The sequence below is a fragment of the Castor canadensis genome, chromosome 15 (genome assembly GCF_047511655.1).
Source record: "Castor canadensis chromosome 15, mCasCan1.hap1v2, whole genome shotgun sequence".
NCBI lineage: Eukaryota > Metazoa > Chordata > Mammalia > Rodentia > Castoridae > Castor > Castor canadensis.
Genome location: NC_133400.1, coordinates 28,885,991 through 28,909,811, shown reverse-complemented (window position 1 = coordinate 28,909,811; position 23,821 = coordinate 28,885,991). Strand labels below are relative to the sequence as shown.

The 23,821-nt window shown below is 45.0% G+C and overlaps 1 protein-coding gene across 1 annotated transcript; it reads left to right on the top strand.

The window, feature by feature from the left end:
• The first annotated feature begins 9,713 nt into the window (after positions 1–9,713).
• On the top strand, positions 9,714–10,570 carry LOC109700384 (metallothionein-2). Its single transcript, XM_020185546.2, has 3 exons — positions 9,714–9,870; positions 10,118–10,183; positions 10,339–10,570. Exons 1-3 carry the CDS (start codon positions 9,843–9,845, stop codon positions 10,428–10,430), a joined length of 186 nt encoding a protein of 61 aa, XP_020041135.1. The 5' UTR covers positions 9,714–9,842; the 3' UTR covers positions 10,431–10,570.
• Positions 10,571–23,821: the final 13,251 nt, after the last annotated feature.

Sequence of the window (23,821 nt, the reverse complement as noted above, 5' to 3'; positions counted from 1 at the left end):
CAGAATTTGTCCACAAATAGACAGAAAGTAGAATGGGGGTGTCCAAGGGCTGAGGGATGAGGAATGAGAGTTGTTTTATGGGCACAGAGCTTCAATTTTGCAAGATGAAGAGTTTGCAACCAATGGAGATTGGTTGCCTAGCTGTCTCAATGTACTTAGTATCATTGAACTGAACACTTAAAAATGCTGATAGCCAGCACTGGTGGCTCACGCCTGTAATTCTAGCTACTCAGGAAGCAGAGATCAGGAGAACGTGGGTCAAAGCCAGCCCCGGGCAAATAGTTGGAGAGATCCTATCTTGAAAAAAAAAAATCACAAAAAAGGGCTGGTAGAGTGGTTCAAGTGGCAAGAGTGCCTGCCTAGCAGGGCTGCCAAAAAAAAAAAATGCTTATGATGGTATATTTATGCTAAAATTCTTCACCATTCTTTAAAAAATAAAGCCAGGGTAAATACAATAGAAAATAGTTGTTATATATGTGTGCTATAGATTGAATTATCTCTTCCACACACACAAAACTCATATAAATTCATTGTGACTGTATTTGGAGACAGCCTATAATGAGTTAATTAAGGTTAAATGAGGGGGGAGAGGGAGGGGATAGATGGGATAAAGGAGGGGGCGGGGGAAGGGGGGAGAAATGACCCAAACGTTGTATGAACATATGAATTAAAGAAAAAATAAAAATTTTAAAAAAAAGGTTAAATGAGGTCTTAAAGTGGAACCCAAATACTATAGAATTAGTGTCCTAGAAGAAGAGTCACCAGAGAGCCCAGTGGCTGACTCTCTCCTCCCTGCCCAGAGGCCATGTGAGTACACAGGGAAGGGTGGGTGGCCTACAGACAGGAAGAGAGGTCTCACCAGGAACCAAACCAACCATGCTGATACCTTGACGGGATGTCTAGCTCCTAGAACTGTGAGGAAATCTATGGTCCTGACTGACTGGCGCAGTGTGTGTGTATACTGCTCTTTTGTTCCACGGGTGCATGTATATATTGATCTTTTGTTCAGGAAGTTCACTGCACCATCACCTGTATCAGTAGAAGTCTTGAAAAAAACTAAAGATAAATATCCTTCGGAGGGAAGTCGTTTAAGCATGGATCATAACGACCATCTAATAAGAAGAGGTAAGTGGAGCACCCCTGTAATCTCAGCATTCAGATAGCTGAGGCAAGATTAAAAGTTCAAGGCCAACCTGGCTACACAGCAAGACCATCTCAAAAAAGAATTAGGGTGGGTTGTGGGTGTTACAATGGAAAGACCTCCACAACTTATAATTGGTTGTAAAAAACAAACTGTAGAACGGTACATATAGAGTAATGCTAATTATGTAAAATAAGAAATGAAAAATCCATATACATACACACACACATATAAATGCACAGAAAGGGGGTGGGATATTCCAGGAGCATCAAGATGGTCCTTAGTTTCATTCATATTCATGTTTCACTTCTGTTTTATTTATTTATTTATTTATTTTTGTGGCACTGGGATTTGAACTCAGGGCCTTGCACCTGCTAGGTAGGCGCTTTATCAATGTGTAGTCTTTTTTTTTTTTAAGGTGTAGTCTTTTGCATCTGGCTTCTCTCACTTAGCATAGTGCTTTTCAGATTCACTCGTTGCATTATCAATAATTGGTTCTTTAAAATTGCTGAGTAGCATTTTGATACACTATACTTTGATTATCTATCTACCAGTTGATGGACGTTTGAGCTGCTTTCATTTTTGGAAATGAAAATCATTTCCAAATCATTTCTCATTTTGAATGAGAGCTAGTAAGAAATGACTATGAACATTTGAGCATGAGTCTTTGTGTGGATATACAATTTTGTTTTTCTTGGATAGACAACTAGGAGTGAAATTGCTGTGTTATATGGCAACTCTATTTTAACTCTGGGGGGTTTTGTTGTTGTTTACTTGTTTGTTGTTGGTTTGGTGATGTCAAGAATGGAGCCCTGGGCCTCACACATGTTAAGCGGTTGCTCTACCACTGAGCACCCCTAGCCCATTATGTTTAACTTTTGAAGAAATTGCCAATTTGTTTTCCAAAGTGGCTGCATCATTTTATCTTTCTATCAGCAGTGCATAAGGATTTCAATTCCTCCACAGTCTCATCAACACTTTTTGTTCTCTAGTAAGTGTGAAGTGGTATCTCATGGTGCTTTTTTTCTTTTTCTTTTTTTAGGGCAGTAGAGTTTGAACTCAGGGCCTCATGCTTGCTAGGCAGTTGATCTACCACTTGAGCCATGCCCCTAGTCCTTTCCTCCTTCCTTCCTTCCTTCCTTCCTTCCTTCCTTCCTTCCTTCCTTCCTTTCTTAGAAAGGGTCTCACTATGTAGCTCAGACTGGCCTCAAACTCAAGATCTTCCTGCCTCAGCCTCCTCAGTGCCGAGATTACAGATGTGAGCCAGCATGCCTGACTAGAAATGGTTTTAATGTGCACTTCCCTAATAACTAATGATGTCAAGCATCTTTTCATGTGCTCATTTATGTACTTCCTTTGATGGAATGTCTATTAGAATATTTTGCCCATTCTTTCTCTTTTTATTGTGGTAGTATATACATATACAAGGTAAAATTTGACATTTTTAAGTGTAGCGTGTAATGGCATTAAGTCTATTCACAAATCAGGTGTGGCGTGCACACTTGTGATCCCAGCATTCAGGAAGCTGGGGCAGGAGGATCACAAGTTCAAGGCCAGCCTGGACTACATAGGAAGACCCTGTATCCAAAAAAACCCACTATATCCACATTGTATTAAACCTCAACCTTATCCATCTCCAGCATTTTCACATCTTCCCTGCTGAAATGCTGTTTGCATTATACACTCCCCCAGCCCCAGGTACCACCATTCTACTTTCTGTCTGCATGAATCTGATACTCAAGTAACTAGAACCATACAATATGCATCCATGTGGCAGCATGAGCTAGAACTTCATTACTTTTTAAGACTGAATAAACGTTCCAGGATATATACATATGTACTGTATTTGGTTTATCCATCCATTCATCAAAAACTCTCTGGGTTGTTTCCACCTTTTGGTTATGGCGAGTAATACCACTATGACCACTGTTATACAAATTTTTGTTTGAGTCTCTACTTTGAATTCTTTTGGGTATGGATTTCTGCCCATTTTAAAATTTAGTTAGCTGGACACCTGTGGTTCACAAATGTAATCCTAGCTACTTTGGGGGCTGAAATCGAGAAGATCAAGATTTGAAACCAACCCCGGGCAAATAGTTCTTGAGATCCCATTTCTAAAATAAGGATGCAAGTGGTTGTATCTGTTTTGCAAGCACAAAGTCCTGAGTTCAAATCCCATCCCACAAAAATAAATAAACAAAATGTAATTGTTTGTCTTATTATTGAAATGTAGGAGTTCTTTAAGTAAGAACTGATAAAGGATACCAGTTCTTATCAGAGGTATGCTTTGTAAATATTTTCTTTAGTCTGTAACTTGTCTTCTTATTTTCTTAGTGGTGTCTTTTGAAGCACAAAAGTTTCTTTTTTTTAATTTTGAGGAAGTCCAGTTAATCAATTTTTTGACAGATTGTTTATGATATCAAATCTGAAAACACTTACATAAGGACCTGATTTTCTCGTGTTTTCTTCAAATGTTCTACAATTTTTGCTGTTAAGTTTAAGTCTGAAATTCATTTTTAGTTATTTTTTTGTGTAAGGTGTAAGAGAAAGTTCTAATTTCCTCTTTTTCACATACAGTATCATCTCAATACCATTTTTGTTGACTGATGTCAAAAATCAATTGATCATCTATGATTTTCTTTCAGACTCAATTCTGTCCCATTGATCTAAAAGTCTGTCCTTGCACAAATATCACACAATCTTGATCATTGTGGCCTTATGGTAACTTTTTAAATTAGAGGGCCCAAATGGTATTGCCTAGCAATTGTAAAGCCCTGAGTTCAAGCCCCAATACTGCCAAAAATAAAAAAGAAAAGAAAACAAAAGAGAAAAAGAAATTGAATAGTACTACAACTTTGTTCATTTATTGTCCTTGATCCTTCAAGTCTTTTAAGTGAATGACCTTTTCTGGCTTTCCATGGGAGTTTGAGCAGGTACAGGAGACTTAAATATTCACTGAGTCTGCCATATTGATCCAGCCTTCCAAGCTATTCCATCACAAACATATTTATGGATCCTAAAGTCAACGTGCCCTGCACTGGTCACAGGGCATACATGAAAAGAAATGGTCTCCTTCAAGGAGCTCACACACTGGTGGGAAGAGGAAGGAGCTCACACACTGGTGGGAAGAGGAAGACTGTCATGAGACCTCCTGAGTGGAATCCTGTATGCTTTAGAGGATACAGGAGGATAGGAGGAAACTTACAGACCTGGTACCTAGGCCATCTTTATCTGACACTTGGGGAGTCTGAGGCTCGGAAAGGGAAGGGAACACAAACCCAAACTGTGGTGGCCTTAGGAAGGGTTCCCATCAGGTTGGGACCTCAGGGAAGACTTCCTTGAGGGGAAAGCATTTGAAATGGGCTTTAGGGTACAGTGCAGGGAGCAAAGCCCAATGTATGTGTTTGGAGAAGGGTGTGGGGTGGCAGTGCTTGACCCTAGGGCCAAAGTGCTGGGCTTGGGGACACAGAAGGGTGAAGAGGGGCTTTTCCCTGAACAAAGGCTTTCAAATCTGGTTCTCCTCAGGCCAGGCCCTGCTGCCCCCCTTCACCCCCCCTGACTCAAGGAGCCTCCTTCCTGGCACTGTAGGATTCAATTCTTTTCCATTCCTGGACATTATCAAGTGCTCACCATGGGCCATGGGCCAAAGCAACAGTGTACCCAGCTCCACTTGTGCGGAGACAGAGTAAACAGCCACTTCCAGCAATAGCAGCCAGAGAGGCTGGGTGGCACACAGGCCAGGCACCTGGGTCTTGCCGCTCAGCTGCCTGCTCGGCCCTTTGCCAGGGAGTGACTTCACTTCTCTGAGCCTCAGTTTCTCCTTCCATGAAATGTGGACAATAGCTGTCCCTATGGCTGCATTCACACACACAGCATTTAGCACCCGGCCAAGGACACGTTTGCCACCTTATGACTAGTGACTGTGAGTGCATGGAGTGCTACAGAGAAGGGCCACGCGTGCTGGTGACAAAGGAGCTCAGCCTGTTTTAGGGGCCAGAAATGCCTTCTGAGGAAATGGCCTTTAAACTGAGACTCAGCAAATGGAGTGGTGGAGAGCGTACTCTGGCCAGAAGGAGCAGCACGGGCAAAGAGCCGGTGATCAGTCAACAAACAGTTGCTCTTGTCCTGTGGTAACCAGACTTTGAAGATGGCCCCAGAAAAATCCCTGGCTTGAAGATGCCTCTGTGGAACTCCCTCCCTTGAGTGTGCAGCCCACACTCAAGTCCTAGTGACTTGCTTATGATAGACTACTATAGAAGTGATGGCACGTTCCTTCCATGAGTAGGTGACAAAAGACCATGACTCCACCTGTTTTTTTTTTTTTTTTAACTTCCCTATAATCCTGTGACTATTTGGGGCCATGTAATTAGGATCTCACACCTTGGACACCTCTTACATAAATGCAGTATCTCTACCTTTCACTAAGGACGAATGACTAAATGTCTGTCTCTCTTGTTGGCATCCTCTCTGGCCCTCCTACTTGTCCACTGTTGTGAGTTGCTCTGTGGAGAGGTGAGGACCTGAGGGACGCTTCCAGCCATCAGCTTATGCTTGGTACAACCGCCCACAAGAAAGAAATCCTGCCAAGAACCGTGTGAGGGAGCTCTGACACGATCCTGTCCCATTTGTCCCCTGGGATGACCAACCCTGGTTGGCACACTGATTCTCTTTGCTGCATGGCTGTGTGGCCCAACCTGACCCAATCACTGTGCCCAGGGATGTGAACTGCCAGGAAGCTCATGCTTGGGCCCTACTCTATTGAAACCTTATGGACTAAGAGACTGGAGGGTGACTCTCTAAGGATAGCATTGCAGGGGAAGAATGAATGAATGGATCCTCCTCAGCAATTACAATCAAAATCACCTCCCTCATTCTAGATGACATAATTCTACTAATGCAGGCCAGGATCACACCACTGCCTTTCACTGATGACTCATACCAGTGATTCAGGGGAATGTTTTCCTTACCTAGTGCTGCTTCCCTACTGTGTCAGGGATATGAACATTTGGAAGTTCTCCCTCTCCACCTCTATCTCAAGCACAGGAAGGCTTTTGGTGGCACAGAAATGAGCAAAGCTAGGCTTGTGTCCCTCCACCTTCCCTGATTCAGCATCCCTCCCTCCCCTCACAGAGTCAGATCCAAGGGAGACAGTTTACCATAGTAGCAAATTTTGCTGCCAAAGTTTTTGCTGGGCACAAACCCAGAGTGAGACTCAATACTTTTCAGGGCAAAGCAAGTCCCGTTGTCTCTTCATAGACTTGTGCCCTTTCCTCGAGTGGATTGTGACCATCTGATTTATTAGAGACCAGAGGTTTGTATATAACATGTGGGATATGTGAACAACAAAATCTGGCCAGTGCCCAAACAGAGCCACAACACGTAGGGATTCCTACCCTCTTGGCTCTAAACTCAGAGGATAAGCCAGGCATGGTAATATCTGCCTATAATCCCAGCAGCCACGCGGCTGAGGCAGGAGTATCAAAAGTTCAAGACCAGCTTGGGCTCCAAATGGAGACCCGGCCTCAAAAATGAAAGAAAAAGAAGAAGGGAGGAAAAAGAAAAGAAAAGAAATGCTGATGGCTCATGCCTGTAATCCTAGCTACTCAGGAGGCAGAGATCAGGAGGGTTGAGGTTTGAAGCCAGCCCTGGCAAATAGTTTTCTAGACCCTATCTTGAAAATAACCAACACAAAACAGGGCTGGTGGAGTGGTTCAAATGGTAGATCGCCTGCCTGGCAAGTGTAAGAGCCTGAGTTAATCCCAGTTCTGCCAAAAAAAGAAAGACAAGAAAAATCAAAGAATGTTTGGATGTGACTCTTCAATTCTGAGGCAGGCTAAAATAATAGGAAGAGATGCCATGGGCTCCTTAGAACCCATGTAACTTATTCTCCGCACATTTCATGCCAAACTCCTTATCTCAGCCCAATGATGTCCTTTGCTATTGTAATGTAAGACAAAAAGCCTTGGGGTGATTCAGCCGTCCATGATCACTCAGACAAAAACATGAATATTGATCACACCTCATGTATATGATTAAAATGCCTACAGCTTAAGTATATGAGCAGAGTAACTGTCAATCACCCACCCACTGGGACCACCCAAACCCCTCCCCACTCCCTGATTATTGGTGATCAAAAACTGACTAGGGCAGTTGATAAAAGATATGAATTGTAGAGAAAATGACATCAAGAAATACAAAATTCAGCCGGATGCTGGTGGCTCACACCTGTAATCCTTGCTACTCAGGAGGCAGAGATCAGGAGGACTGAGGTTTGAAGCCAGCCAAGGCAAATAGTTCTCAAGACCCTATCTTGAAAAAACCCATCCCAAAAAAGTAGTTGATGGAGTGGCTCAAGGTATAGTCCCTGAGTTCAAGCCCCAGTACTGCAAAAAACAAAACAAAACAAAAAAACCTACCCAGGTTTCTCCCCTCCTGCAGGCTATCCTGGTTTTAAATACCTTGACACAGAGAGCACTCTCTCTGCTCTTTCCTGTTTCCATCCCACCTGGCCAGATGGAGCCCCTCCATTGCTTCTTGTAATGCCTTTCCCTTCACTTTTAATAAACTCTATTACCTCCCTTACATCATCCACGTGTCTTTTCCTGGATACCTCCATGCTGGATACAAAGAATTTGCAAATCTTGTGATCAGAGACTAAATGACCCTACAGTCAGTACAAGCTGATCCTTTGACAGGTGAATATACTGAGGCTCTGAAGGTCACTGAGCAAGTGAGCACAGAGTATCCATCAGAATTTAGTCCTTCTGACAGCTCATTCTCCTGCCCTGCTGGGTGTTTTTTACCTGAGTGAGCACCAGGCCTCAGGGTAATGAAAACTTTTTTATTTTGTAATCAGAACCCTAATGGGAGATGGATGGGAGGTGGGAAGGGAGGAAGAGAGCAGGGAATTCACTGGACAAATTTTTTTTTTTCCTTTTGTAGCTCTGGGGATAGAACCCAGGACCTGCTAGGCAAGCACACAACCCTTGAGTTACATTCCCAGCCCTTCTTCTTTTTTTGACACAAGGTTTCACTATGGAGTCCAGACTGGTCTCCAACTCGAAATCCTCCTGCCTCTGCCTCCCCCTCAAGAGCTAGGATTACAGGTTTGTTGCACCTGGCTGACAAGTGTTTATGAAATGCCTACTGCAAAGATGGCCCTGTGCTAGAGGCTGGTGACACTGCTCTCTGATTTTTCAGTGCTGGAATGGGGTGAGGAGGGCACAGAAGTCAATCAATCAAGGATCACTAGGGGCGTGGCTCAAGAGCAAGGCCCTCAGTTCAAAAAAACCCAGTGCTGGAAAAAAAAAAAAAGGAAAGAAATCAATCGAGGATCATACAAACTCATACACATGGAAAGTATGAAAAGTGCTAGGAAGGATAAGGACAGGATGTTTGCCACTATATTCTATGGGCATCCACGGGAATGGGGTCAGAAGGGCTTCAGGAGGAAGTGACATTTGAGTTGGGAAAACATTTCCAGAGCAGCTTACAGTAAGAGCCAAAAGGACAGCCCGTCCTCTCACCCCCAACACCTCAATGAACTCTTGCCTGCCAGGAAGCTTCCAGTAACCGTTTCCTGCGTCCTGGGATGACACACTTGGGGCAGTCCAAGGGTTATGATCTAAGTCTGTTATGCGGCAGCCAGACATGTGCAGGCCGGGAAGCAGGATGCGCCTCCTGGGAGAGGAATTTGGATGCCATCTCGGCTCTTCCCCTCAGCATCCACAGGGGAAGAAAGTTCGCAGTGGGGTTTTCCCTCCAAGTGTGCCAAGGCAGCGCCACCGTCAACACAACTGCTTGGCATTCCCTGCCTGGCAAACACCTTCTCACCTTCAGGCCCTGGCTGGACTGAGCTCCCCTCCATCCTAGCAGAGACCCTACAGCACTTTTCCCTGTTCAGCTCTAGGGCCATTCCAGGAATATGAGTTTCCGGAGCACAAGGCTTGATGTTTCCCCGTCCCTGCAGATCTGAATCAACACTCTGTGACCTGGGGCAAGTTACTTCACCAGTCTGTGTCTCCATCGCTTCCTCTCTAAAATGAGGATAATGGGTGGTCCTTACCCAATGGGTTGTTACAGGATTAAAAGAGATCTTACACGTAGTGCATTTGCTACAGTCCCCATGGTTTACTAAAGTACTCAACAAACAGTGTAGGTTTGTCATCCACGAGAGTTTAACATGACTAAGCGTGGACTGGTACTTTTTGGTAACCTGTCCGCACTTGCAATCAAGTTTTCCTGATAGCAGGATCCCAAAGACCTGCTCTCATCCAGGCTGGGACGCGGAACAGCGAGTAGAAAGCCGTGCTCAGGGGGCGGGGCGCGGCAGGGGACTTGGCGCACGTCACCACGGTCGGCACACGGCGTTCTCGCTCTGCACCCAGCTCCTTGCGCGCCAAGACAGCCCGGGCGCGCACGTGGGGCGGGTTCTGGGAATCGGCGCCCCCGCGGCCGGTGTGCAGAGCCTGGTGCGCTCGGCCCCGTGTGCCGCGCGAAGCGCGATGTGACTCAGCCGGGGGGGGGGGGGGGGGGGGGTGCACGCGGCACCTGGACCAGCCCGGGCGGAGCTTTTGCGCTCGACGCGGCTCCTGGGTGCTTTAAAAGCCGGACGCCAGGCTCCCTGCGCCACCACGCCTCCTCCGAGTTCCAGCCCCTTTGCGCGCGTCTGTCTTCGCACTCCAGTTCTATTCGGTTCACCATGGATCCCAACTGCTCCTGTGCTACCGGTATGGGGGACTAGGGGAGGGCGTTTCTGGCTTTTTAAATTTTTTTTTTTAAGCTTACCCGATTTCAGGAAAGCATCTTAGTGTCTGGCTGTATTCCAGGTCCGAGCCCCTTTTGCTAATGGGCCGTTGAGTTAGTGGCTTGTCCCAGCTCCCACGAGTTATTTGTGTACGGAGGGATTGCACCTGAGCCCCTAGCATGCAGCTCTGCGTGCAGGTATCAGGATCGCTCTAACTTCCCTCTTTGCAGATGGACCCTGCGCCTGCGCCGGCTCCTGCAAATGCAAAGAGTGCAAGTGCACCTCCTGTAAGAAGAGTGAGTACGGTCCGCGCTGCCCTTTCCTCCTCACCGCCCCCAGCCCTTGCCTAGCCGCTACACCAGGGTGCCCGAGCTCGTGCTGATCCCGATTCGGGAGGGTGAGAATTCTTGCTCCTTTCTTCCTAGTGCTCATCATCTCTCTCTGTCCCCAGGCTGCTGCTCCTGCTGCCCTGTGGGCTGTGCCAAGTGTGCCCAGGGCTGTGTCTGCAAAGAGGCATCTGACAAGTGCAGCTGCTGTGCCTGATGTGGGGAAAATCCTGCTCCCACGTGTGAATACTACTCACTGTACAAACCCTTGTTTTTGTTTTTTACAATCCTGACCCGTTTGGTACATTCCTTTCTGTGAAGTATGTGACTGATAATAAAAACTGTTGGTTGGCTTGATTCAGACACTGGTTTTTTTCGTGTGAGTTGAAAATAAAGGAACTGAACTGGGAGTGCAGGGACCTGGGGCACCAGCGTACCCAGGCAAGCTAAGTCACCTCACTGGGCTCCATTTTCCCCTGAAATAGAACTTGAAGGGTGGGGCAAACAGAATCCCCTTCACACAGAAACTTCTCTATCCATAGTTTTCATCCTCTAGTTTCTCTTTCCAACTACAGTAACTCTTCGAGTCTTACGCTTAAAAGGGGTGGGGGGGTGGAGGGGTACACTCCTGTATCTCGGTACTCCGGTCGCTGAAGCAGGAGGATGGAGAATTCTAGGCCAGCCTGGGTTACCTGTGAGACTGTCTTAAAACCAAAAAAAAGTGACTACAGGTGTGAAATGCAACTGCAGTTGCTTGAATCTTACATAGAGCTCAAATTCCCAGGTGTGAGTGAGTAAACTTACCAGTCACAGACTAAACTTTGGTTTAAAAAGTTAAGGCTTTGTGGGGGCGGGGGGACTCAAATGGAGCTGGGCCTCAAGTTGCACACCTAATCTCCAGCAAAGGAAAGAGGAGACAGGCTGTAGCTTAAGGCCGGCCTGAGCTATATATCCCTAAATACAAAACTTTCCTTTTGGTGGGTTTGGGGTTTGAACTCGGGGCTTCTCACTTCCAAAGCAGGTGCTCTACCACTTGAGCCACACCTCCAGCCTAGCTTGCCCTGGTTATTTTTGCAGATGGGATCTCAAACTGTTTTTCCAGGTTGGCCTCAAACTGAGCTCCTCCTGATCTTAGCCTCTTAAGTAGCTAGAATTATAGAGTTGAGCCACTGGTGCCTGGTCAAAAACCCAGTTTCCTTTATTTTTTAGTGGTGCTGGGGCTTGAACTCGGGGCCTTCACCTTGAGCCACTCCACCAGCCCTTTTTTGTAATGAGTGGTTTCTAGATAGGGTCTCACAATCTATTTGCCCAGGCTGGTTTTGAACCACAGTCCTCCTGAGTAGCTAGGATTGCAGGCGTTAGTCACTGGCTCTGGCTTATATGACTAACTTTTTAGTAACAATTCATAAAATAATGGCTTACACGCCAAAACCCATCTCCAAGATCTGCTAGTCCATTTCAGAAGTTGTACCTAGTAAAGGCCTTGCTGACAGCCACCAAACCAGCCCTTCCAGCCCCCAGCCCAGCTGGCCAAGCAGCCCCGTCTAATCTACTCCTCTCAGAGTCTTGCCTTGAGCCACCAGCGCCTGGCTTAAAAACCCAATTTTTTGATTCAAGAAAACTTAAACATTTGAAGAAAATAAAAATGAGAAAAGTATACATTTATACGAGTATGTGTACTGCAGACTGGAAAGGATCACATGGCTCATTGGGCTGGCAAGGAACCCTCAGTCTTGGGCAGGACAAGGACACTGACAGGAAGCTCCTCATCCCTGAGAGCTCCCTGTTGTGACTTGGCTGTGAATCTTTGGAAGTTGAATCTTTGGAAGTTCCTAAGGTCAGGCTGATTCCAGTCCCTGATTACTTCAAACTTGCAAAGTGGCTGGGTTTGCAGGGACTCAGCATAAGGTGGATGGACAGGAGCCCCAATCCAAAAGAACTTTCAGTTCGCCCCTGCAGACCTGGATGAGGTGGAGTCTGCAGTTTGGAGGGGTGGTGGTGTTTGTTAGGAAGAAGTGAGGTTCTGGGTGACTTGTAATTAAAATCAACAGTTAGTGCCTCTGGCTGTTGAGCTAATGCTATTTGATGTTCAAAGAGGACAGTAAGTCCCTTGGCCAGGAGTCAGGACCAATCTTGCCCTCTGTTCTATTTTCCATGAGAAAAGGGAACTTCAAAGGGTTGCCTGTGCCAAGTGCATGGGTTTTAGTGTCAGGTAATCTTGGTTCACAGCCCATTTCACCTCTTACTAGCCATGTGGTCTGGGCAAGTCACTGAATCTCTTTGAGCCTCCAGTTCTGTCACCAGACTGAGCCCTGAAATTACCATTGTTTTGTCACTCATGTGCCACTCGTGCAGAAGTTAAAGCCTGGCTGCTGATAGCCCCCAGCTGCCAACCATCAAATTATCACATATTCATGCCTGTAATCCTAGCTGGGGTTGGGGGGAACGGGGTGGGGTGGGGAAGTGGCAAGAGATCAGGAGGATCACAGTTTGAAGCCAGCCTGGGGAAATTTGTTTGTGAGACCCTATCTTGAAAAAAATCCATCACAAAAAATGGCTGATGGAGTGGCTTAAGGTATAGGCCCTGAGTTCAAACCCCAGTACTGATAGATAAATAAATAAGTGGCCTGGTTCCTGGCTTGGCTTAGTAAACAGTGACAACTATGATCATTCTGTTCACAAAGGCTTTTGTTTTTTGGATACCGGCTCAGACTGACCTCAAACTCAGGATCTTCTGCCTCAGCTCCCAAGTGCTGGGTTTACAGGTATGCACCACCACACCAAGCTCCACATGGACTTTCTGGAGAGAGACTCCTCTCTCAACAAGCTCAGAGCAAAGACCTGGCTGGGAAGGATGAGTGGAGAGTAGGGAAGTGTGGTTGACCTGCACAAAGTCCTCTTTGATATGATGATGCCATAGCATTCTGACAAACACAAAAGGCTTGCCAACTTTTCGTATCATTTGAACTTCCTGTGGCCTCATGAGAGAGTGAAAGAGCAGGGGCTGGAGTAACGGTGTTATCTTTCTGAGTGGCTAAGCAACCTGCCCAAGGTTACTCAGCTCAGAAGTCAGAGGCCTGGCAACTGGTGCAGATGGCAGATTAGAAAAATGGGCTTATTACACCATCTCCCCTCCCCCTTCTTCTCTTTTGGTGGGACTGGGGTTTGAACTCGGAGCTTCACACTTACAAAGCAGATGCTCTACCACTTGAGCCACTCTGACAGCCCCTTTTTGTGTTGGGTGTTTTAGAAATAGGGTCTCACAAACTATGATCCTCCTGATCTCAGCTTCCCAAGTAGCTAGGACTACAGGCACCAGCTACCAGCACCCAGCTCTATCTCCTCTTTAATGTTGGGTGGTTACAATTAAATAGAGAGGAGGCGGCCTGACACAGGCCAAATGTTATGTAATAGGAATATTGGCAGGGAAATAACCACATTTCCTGCTTTATTTATATAGGGTCTGCATATGACCTACAATGATTCTTCCCTTGGAGGAATCTCCCATTTTCAGAACTGCCATCCTGGGGGTGGGTGGGCCAGGATAGGCTGTTGGCAGCCTGGAGAATTTTATGCAAAGGAGGATGGATAAGGTGGCCATATATCTCCTTAGATCGGGAGGATGGAAGGAACAGAGGCAGGTCCATGTTCACCTGTTTTGGTGCACAGTATGAATTGACTGAGGTGGAGACAATTACAGGCAACAGGGGAAGGGAAAGTCACATCCACGCTAGTCTTTGCTCAAAATTCCCTTGCTCTCTGCTCCCGCCAGCACTGATCCAGCCTGGGGCTGCACACTGATTCAGGATCCTCTGGGACAACCAAGATGTCCCTGGGTCCAGTTCCAGGAAAATTCGGGGATGGTAGGGTGGCGGCAGCAATCCTGGAGAAATTGGGAAGAGCCTGAGGGACTGCAGGAACATAGGACGTGGAAAGACAGCCTTGGCACAAGATCGGTCATCCAAAGGGTCAGGTCTGCCCTTGCGCACAGAGCGATGCTCCAGGAATCCTGCCTCAGGCCAAGAAAGTAACAGACACTCCTGAAACCAGCTTTGGCTGGCATTACATCACATTTAATACCTATTGTGGCTGAAAAGGACTCATTTACTTTGTAGTTCTCTCATATTCTCTCTCTCTCTCTCTCTCTCTCTCTCTCTCCCCTCTTCTCTCTTTTACTTTTTTTTTGAGGGGGAGGGGTACTGGGGTTTGAACTCAGGCTCCATGCTTGCCAGGCAGGCTCTCTACCATTTAAGCCACTTCATCAGCTCTTTTTGTTTGGTTATTTTTGAGATAGGGTCTTGCTTTTTGCCCAGGATATTGATTGAACTGAGATCATCTGATTTTAAGCTTCTGGTCATGGCTGGAATGACAGGTGTGTCCCTGCACCCAGCTATTGGTTGAGATGTGGGTCTGGAGAAGTTTTTGACTGGGCTGGCCTCGGACTGCCACCCTTCCAATCTCAGTTTCCCAAGTAGCTAGGATTTTAGGAATGAGCCACTGGTCTCTGGCCAGTGCCTTCCAGCAGCTCCCAAGTCAGAGGCAAGGGTACCCAGACTTATCATGTCTACTCCATGTCACCCAAACAGCTGGGGCTCTGTCAGTTTCCACATAAAATAAAGGCTCTGCTTTGAAAGAAACAAGAAAATGTGTTTATTTTGGGTCAAATATGAGTGTCCATGGTCAGGGAACAGGTATTCAAGTTACCCCGAATGACATGCTTCGAGGTGGAAGTGATTACAGTGATACGGACAGTTTTAGTCAAGAACAAAAGCAAGTCATAAATCAGTACATTTACTGAATATCTTGATGTGGCATCAGGTAGGACACTAGAGCAGAGCAAGTTTCCACGTTACCTCATGGCATCTTAGCATTAAGGCTGATGATGCTAGAGCTCTGCTAAACTTAGCAATACATTCCAAGAGTTTTACCTACTAGTCACGAGGAGGTCAGGTCAGACACAAAAGTTAAGATAAATGGCTTAGCAGCCGAAGGGCCAAAGACAGCCCAATATGATATTGGTTCTACCTTCAATGATGATGTTCTAGCCAGACTTTAATATAGATGTGACTTCTTAAGAAATTGCACTTCATACTAGCCTTTGAGGTGCCTGTACCAAAGGGGAGACCAGTGTCATTCCTCTTCTGGTTCAGGACCTAGAAGACCTATCCTAGCCTGTGGGGAGAGAAGTAGAGCTGCTACTCATTGTGCCCTGAGTGGGACAGGTCTGGTCCTGAGCTGGTAGAATGGCAACTGAGCTCTGTGTCTCCTGCGTCTCTCTGTAGCTCATTGCTGTCTTCTCCTCCTCACAGGAGGCTCCTGCACCTGTGCTACCTCCTGCAGCTGCCAAGAATGCAAAAGCACCTCCCGTAAGAAGAGTGAGTTGGGGCCTTTCTGGGAGACTGAGGGTGTCCAGCAGGCAGGAACAGGCCAGTAACCTGCCTCCCCACATCCTTTTCCCCCTCACATCTGGTTCTGCCTTAGAGCAAGAACCTCAGGGATGGGTGATTTCTGTAATGGGAAACTGAGGCCCAGAAAGTTCACCAGGCAGCCAGCACAGGCCTGATCCGTGAGGACTTTTCCCTTCTAAGTGCTTGGTTCTAGGGCCTGGTCTCATTTTCCCTGTGGGCCCTATTACTGACTCTCTAGGCTTTCTATACTATCCTGCACTCAGGTGGAGTTCATGAGTTTTGTAGTCAGAACTTAACCTCAGAGATCCTCCAGCTGTCTCCTAACCTAGCATGTCACCCTAAGGATGCTGTGGGGCTGGGGACAGAGCTCCTGTTGGGGCAGGAGATGCTGGTTAATCTGCATCATTCTTCACTCTCCCCTTTCTTCCCCAGGCTGCTGCCCCTGCTGTGGGCTGTGCCAAGTGTGCCCTGAGTTGTGTCTGCACAGGGGCATCTGACAAGTTGCAGCTGCTGTGCCTAATGTGGGGATGGCCCTGCTCCCACGTGTGAATAGAGCAATTATACAAATCTGTATTTATTGTCATACACCCCTGACCCATTTGCTACATTCATTCTGCTGTGAAATATGTAAACGACAATAAAACTCAGTGACTTTATTCTGACTGTGTGCCTTGGAAATGAAGACTATCATGAACCACAGCTGAGACAGAGGAAAAGACTGGGAGTCTAGAGACCTGAATCCTGGGACCACACTCAGCCTTACACCCTGAGTGTCTTGCTGTCACGAGAGTGACCTGTCATAGCTTCAGATTCTCTGTTAAAAATGGAACAGCTAATTCAAACTAAGGAATTGCAAATGCTACACGTTTGTTTTAGGGTGCACATCACAGATGGGGAACAGTTCCCAGCACAGTCCTTGGGTGTGAACCCCACACACTTCTGCAGCAGCACCAGACTGGACATCCACAGCAATCTTGCCTGGCCACTGAAGGCCACAGTGCTGAGTGACTCTGACCCCTGGGATCTCCTGTTGTGGCTTGGCTTTGGATCCTTATTAATACCTCCCAAAGTCAGACTGAAATCTGCTTCTCCTTCAAATTTCACTTATTGATTACTTCAACCCAGTTAGGTGATGGGATTTGGAGAGAACAACTCTGCATTGTCCAGGCAAGAGATCATATAGAAAAATATGTATTTCAGATGAAGAACTTTCTCTCTGCCTATGCAGGACTGATGTGACACTGTGCAGTTTCCAGGATGTGGTGGTGTCATGCGGAAGGAGTAAGGCTCTAGGTGACATGCATCTAGTGGCCCCAGTTAGTCCCCTGGCTCTTTGTTGAGGGAAGGACACTTGTTCAAAGAAGGAGGAAAAACAGCCTCATGACCCAGGACTCTGCACCTTTCCTACCTGCACATACCTTGTGAAAAGAGTGTCAGAAGAGCATTTATGACCAGTGCATGGGTTTTGGTGTCAGACAGTCCTGGTTCCCTGCTCACTTCATCCCCTACTGGTCATATGGTGTGACCAAACTGCTCAACTTCTCTGAGCCTCCTTTCCTCATTTGTAAAAAGAAGATTATATTGCTGTGTAAGGTTTTAAGAGAGAAATTGGTCTGTCTCCTAGCTATAGCCAAAGAGTGATGTCATAGCTGGGCATGGGGGTGCATGCCTTCAATCCAAGCACCTGGGAGGCCAAAACAGAGGATCGTGAGTTCTAAGTTATCCTGGGTTACATAGTGAGACTCTGCCACAAAAAACAAACAACAAAAACCCTTGCTGATCTGGGTCCAAGTCCGTGTGTATGTCCTCCAATACAAAATGATCTAGAATAAGACTGTATAATCCCAGCTTCTCAGGAGGTGGAGATCGGGAAGATCTTGGTTCGAGGCCAGTTCTGGCAAAAAAGTTAGTGAGATCCCCCCCCACCCCAATCTCAACAAAACAAGTCAGGTGCTGTGGAGTAAGCCTGTAATCCCAGCTACTTGGGAAGCTATAGGTAGGAGGATCAAGATCTGAGGTCAGCCCTGGGCAAAAAGTGAGACCCTACTTGAAAAACAACCTAAAGCAAAAAGGATTGTGGGTGTGGCTCAAGTGGTAGAGCACTTGCCTAGCAAGATCAAGGTCCTGAGCTTGGTACCCCAGTACCGTAAAACAAACAAAAAAAAACCCCTTGCCCAGTATTTTGCAGAAATTAAGATTTTTTTTCACCCTTGGTGTCATTTATTTTTCACATGGATAATGAATATTCAGGGGTTGGTGACATTGTGTGACAGAGTAGTTAAGCAACCTGCCCGACTTCATGCAGCTCAGAAGTAAAGGTATGTATGTACCCTAGACAGCAGGTGGATCATGAAGTCACTAGATGCTAAGTCCTGCCCGTCTCAGCACAAGACTGGAATGGCCCTCTGGATGAGCCAATTTTGCTCTTGGCTTTGAGAGTTGGGAAACCGAAGCCCAGAGAGGTCACAGAGAAATGTGAAGGGAGCCAACTGCCATCTTAGTGCACACTTATCCTCCTTTTTCATATGACATGGTCACACAGGCAGAGGTGAGAGCACGACACTGCAGTCAGATCCCTGGGTATAAACCTCACTTACAGCTGTGTGACGTAACTTCCCTATGACTTGGTTCCTCAGCTGTAAAAATCGACATAATCATACAAGACTTTACTAAGGAAGTGAGAATGGTGAGCAGGAAGTGGTCTAGAGCAGCCACTGCTTTTTTTATCATTATACATAACAGGGAGAATGTTCACTTATGCTCATCTACCACATGACCTGTGGTCCAAAGAGTCGTTCACTCTTTAGCTTCATTTTCTTGGGTTTTGAGACAGAGTTTCACTATGTAGTCCAGGCCAGTCTCAAATTGAACTTGTGGTTCTTCTGCCTCAGCTTCTTTCTCTAGTGCTGGGATTACAGAAGTTTGTGATCACACCAGGCAATAGTCATTCATGCTTGCCACAACATTTGTGATCCATACTAAGAATATGAAGCTGCAGCGAGCTTTTTCTCTTGCTCCTGTTACTACTGAACCTAACTGGGCCTAACTGGGGGCAACGAGAGACACAAGATAGACAGACAGACAGAAAGTTGAGGCCAGGTGTGTTGGGCACTCGGATGGAGACGCACATAGCCTCATTGCTTCTTTTCTCTATTATTCTCTTCATTTACTCTGCTTCTTTTCTCTATCTTTATTCTTTAAGGCCTTACTCCTTTACAGTTCTTTAAAACCTTGCCTCTAAAGTCTTTCTTGTTTCTATTCTTTAAAACCTCACTTTTAAAGTCTTCTTTTCTGTTTTTTAAAGTCTCTTTCCTTAGACTTGTTCTGTCTCATGTTTTCTCTTATCTTTTCTTTAGCTTAGCTTTTCTAAAGCCTATGTATAAAGTTCTCGGTGCAGACTTGCACTGTCCCATGTTCTCCTCACAAGCTGCCAACCATTTTTATGAACCCCTCTTTAGCAATTCCCCTTTAGCAATTCTCCTTCAGCAATTCTTTTCCCTTCACCAACTCTTTTCCCTTCACCAACTCTTTTCCCTTCATAATCCTCCCTTCAGCAAAACCCCCCCATTAAACCCCCTCACCCATCCAAAAGCTTCCCTTCATCCAAAAAACCCTCCCATCATCAAAAAGCCTTGCTCCTCCTTCAGCTAGTCTTTTATATCCAGTGGTAAACAAGGAGGTGGAGCAACGGTTCTTGGGGAGGGGCGTGACATTGTAACAGGAGAAACCTGTGTTCCTGCTTCTAAACACTTAGGAAAAGCAGCTGCTCTGCATCTTATTCTTGCCCTATTCTGTGGCTGGAGCTGTGCTGAACTCAGCATGCAGAATATTGAGTACAATTGTGCTTATGTCCACATAGGCTTCTCCTACTCCGCTCCCCACATGAAACCACAAGCAAACTCTGTGTCTCATGTCACAGAGAACCATGACTGCCATTTCTGCAAACATTTGCACTATATCTTACATTGAAGGGATTCATATTTCCTTAAGTACATTTATGTGAAAAGCAAACTGGATCAACACTAAAAGTGAGCATCAGTCTCATTCCAGACATAGAAGATAGCCAGAAAATACATATGTGTCGGTTTCTAAAGGCACATGGATATGTGTGCTTAGACAGTACTCTTGTCAGCTGGTGATGACATGATTGCTTGCAATCCTAGTACTCAGGAGGCTGAGGAGGAGGATGGACAGTTCAAGTCTATCAAGATGAAAGACAGAAACAGTATCTCAGGGAATAAAAAAAGGATGAGAGAAAGAGAGAAAGGAAGAAAAAGAAAGAGAAAGGGAATGAAAGAGAGAAAGATAAAATGAGGAGAGAAAAAACCCAAATTAGTAGAATTAGGAATGCAAAAGGGGAGATAACAACAAACACCATGGAAGTCCAGGAAATCATCAGAGACTACTTTGAGAACCTATATTCAAATAAATTTGAAAATCTAAAAGAAATGGACAGATTTCTAGATACATATGATCATCCAAAACTGAACCAAGAGGAAATTAATCACCTGAATAGACCTATAACACAAAATGAAATTGAAGCAGCAATCAAGAGTCTCCCCAAAAAGAAAAGTCCAGGACCTGACGGATTCTCTGCTGAATTCTATCAGACCTTTAAAGAAGAACTGATACCAACCCTCCTTAAACTGTTCCACGAAATAGAAAGCGAAGGAAAACTGCCTAACACATTTTATGAAGCCAGTATTACACTTACCCCAAAACCAGGCAAAGACACCTCCAAAAAGGAGAACTATAGGCCAATCTCCTTAATGAACATTGATGCAAAAATCCTCAACAAAATAATGGCAAACCGAATTCAGCAATACATCAAAAAGATTATTCACCACGACCAAGTAGGCTTCATGCCAGGGATGCAGGGGTGGTTCAACATACGAAAATCAATAAATGTAATAAACCACATTAACAGAAGCAAAGACAAAAACCACTTGATCATCTCAATAGATGCAGAAAAAGCCTTTGATAAGATCCAACATCATTTCATGATAAAAACTCTAAGAAAACTAGGAATACAAGGAAAGTTCCTATAAAAGCTATATATGACAAACCTACAGCCAGCATTATACTTAACGGAGAAAAACTGAAACCATTCCCTCTAAAATCAGGAACCAGACAAGGATGCCCACTATCTCCACTCCTATTCAACATAGTACTGGAATTCCTAGCCAGAGCAATTAGGCAAGAAGAAGGCGTAAAAGGAATACAAATAGGTAAAGAAACTGTCAAAATATCCCTATTTGCAGACGACATGATCCTATGCCTTAAAGACCCAAAAAACTACTCAGAAGCTTCTAGACATCATCAATAGCTATAGCAAGGTAGCAGGATATAAAATCAACATAGAAAAATCATTAGCATTTCTATACACTAACAATGAGCAAACTGAAAAAGAGTGTATGAAAACAATTCCATTTACAATAGCCTTAAAAAAAATCAAATACCTAGGTGTAAACCTAACAAAAGATGTGAACGACCTCTACAAGGAAAACTATACACTTCTGAAGAAAGAGATTGAGGAAGACTATAGAAAGTGGAGAGATCTCCCATGCTCATGGATTGGTAGAATCAACATAGTAAAAATGTCGATACTCCCAAAAGTAATCTACATGTTTAATGCAATTCCCATCAAAATTCCAATGACATTCATTAAAGAGATTGAAAAATCTACTGTTAAATTTATACGGAAACACAAGAGGCCACGAATAGCCAAGGCAATACTCAGTCAAAAGAACAATGCAGGAGGTATCACAATACCTGACTTCAAACTATATTACAAAGCAATAACAATAAAAACAGCATGGTACTGGCACAAAAACAGACATGAAGACCAGTGGAACAGAATAGAGGACCCAGATATGAAGCCACACAACTATAAGCAACTTATCTTTGACAAAGGAGCTAAAAATATATGATGGAGAAATAGCAGCCTCTTCAACAAAAACTGCTGGGAAAACTGGTTAGCAGTCTGCAAAAAACTGAAACTAGATCCATGTATATCACCTTATACCAAGATTAACTCAAAATGGATCAAGGATCTTAATATCAGACCCCAAACTCTTAAGTTGATACAGGAAAGAGTAGGAAATACTCTGGAGTTAGTAGGTATAGGTAAGAACTTTCTCAATGAAACCCCAGCAGCACAGCAACTAAGAGATAGCATAGATAAATGGGACCTCATAAAGCTAAAAGGCTTCTGTTCATCAAAAGAAATGGTCTCTAAACTGAAGAGAACACCCACAGAGTGGGAGAAAATATTTGCCAACTATACATCAGACAAAGGACTGATAACCAGAATATATAGGGAACTTAAAAAACTAAATTCTCCCAAAACTAATGAACCAATAAAGAAATGGGCAAGTGAACTAAACAGAACTTTCTCAAAAGAAGAAATTCAAATGGCCAGAAAACACATGAAAAAATGCTCACCATCTCTAGCAATAAAGGAAATGCAAATTAAAACCACACTAAGAGTCCACCTCACCCCTGTTAGAATAGCCATCATCAGCAACACCACCAACAACAGGTGTTGGCGAGGATGCGGGGAAAAAGGAACCCTCTTACACTGTTGGTGGGAATGTAGACTAGTACAACCACTTGGAAAAAAATTTGGAGGCTACTTAAAAAGCTAGACATCGATCTACCATTTGATCCAGCAATACCACTCTTGGGGATATACCCAAAAGACAGTGACACAGGTTACTCCAGAGGCACCTGCACACCCATGTTTATTGCGGCACTATTCACAATAGCCAAGTTATGGAAACAGCCAAGATGCCCCACCACTGACGAATGGATTAAGAAAATGTGGTATCTATACACAATGGAATTTTATGCAGCCATGAAGAAGAACAAAATGTTATCATTTGCTGGTAAATGGATGGAATTGGAGAACATCATTCTGAGTGAGGTTAGCCTGGCCCAAAAGACCAAAAATCGTATGTTCTCCCTCATATGTGGGCATTAGATCAAGGGCAAACACAACAATGGGATTCGACTATGAGCACATGATAAAAGCGAGAGCACACAAGGGAGGGGTGAGGATAGGTAAGACACCTAAAAAACTAGCTAGCATTTGTTGCCCTTAACGCAGAGAAACTAAAGCAGATACCTTAAAGCAACTGAGGCCAATAGGAAAAGGGGACCAGGAACTAGAGATAAGGTGAGATCAAAAAGAATTAACCTAGAAGGTGACACCCACGCACAGGAAATCAATGTGAGTCAATGCCCTGTAAAGCTATCCTTATCTCAACCAGCAAAAACCCTTGTCCCTTCCTGTTATTGCTTATACTCTCTCTACAACACAATTAGAAATAAGGGCAAAATGTTCCTGCTGGGTATTGGGGGGGGGAGAGGGAGGGGGCAGAGTGGGTGGTATGGGAGGGCGTGGGGGCAGGGGGGAGAAATGAACCAAGCCTTGTATGCATATATGAATAATAAAAGAAAAAGAAAAAAAAAGAAAGAGAGAAAGAAAAAGAAAGAAGAAAGAAGGAAAGAAAAAAAGAAAGAAAGAAAGAAAGAGAGAAAGAAAGAAAGAAAGAGTGAAAGAGAAAAAAGGGTTGGGGACTCAAGTGGTAGAGAGCCTGCCTAGCAAGCACAGGCCCTGAGTTCAAACCCCAGTACCTCTTAAAAAAGAAAGAGAGAAAAAAGATTGCCCTTCTCACTGTGCATGGCAGAGCCTGGGCTTGCTCCTATATAAAAGGTTTCCAGCAGTGGAGAAGTATTGAGGCCACACAGGGCAAAAAGGAGGCTTCATCACCCACACCTCTTGCTCTGGAGAGGCTCAAGGGACTCCTGACACTGCACAACTTCCCAGGTTTGAGACGTTGACCAAATTACTTGAACTCCTTGTGCTGCAGTTGTCTGATTACAAAATGGACTCAGAAACAGAATTTCCTTTTAGGGTTTTTGTGAAAGTTTCTGTGCTGTCTCTGATAGCAGAGACTATATGTTGTGCAATACTCAGAAATATTGAAACAGAAATGCCCACTTCTCTTGCCTTTTTATTTAACGAAAGGTCTGCCTCTTACCTAAAATGATCCCTCTTTTGGATCATTTTCAACACTACCATCTTGTCGAAGCCAGGAGAATGTAATGCTGTGTGCTCCCATACAGCCCCAGGGGCATGGAGAATGGAAGAGAGGGGTCAGGCTGGGTACCAGGAGGAAGGGGCCGAGGATGAAGA

Coding starts and splice junctions, on each gene's coding strand:
- LOC109700384 (XM_020185546.2), top strand. CDS start 9,843: ATGGATCCCAACTGCTCCTGTGCTACCG. Junction 9,871..10,117: donor CAACTGCTCCTGTGCTACCG/GTATGGGGGACT, acceptor CCCTCTTTGCAG/ATGGACCCTGCGCCTGCGCC. Junction 10,184..10,338: donor GTGCACCTCCTGTAAGAAGA/GTGAGTACGGTC, acceptor CTCTGTCCCCAG/GCTGCTGCTCCTGCTGCCCT.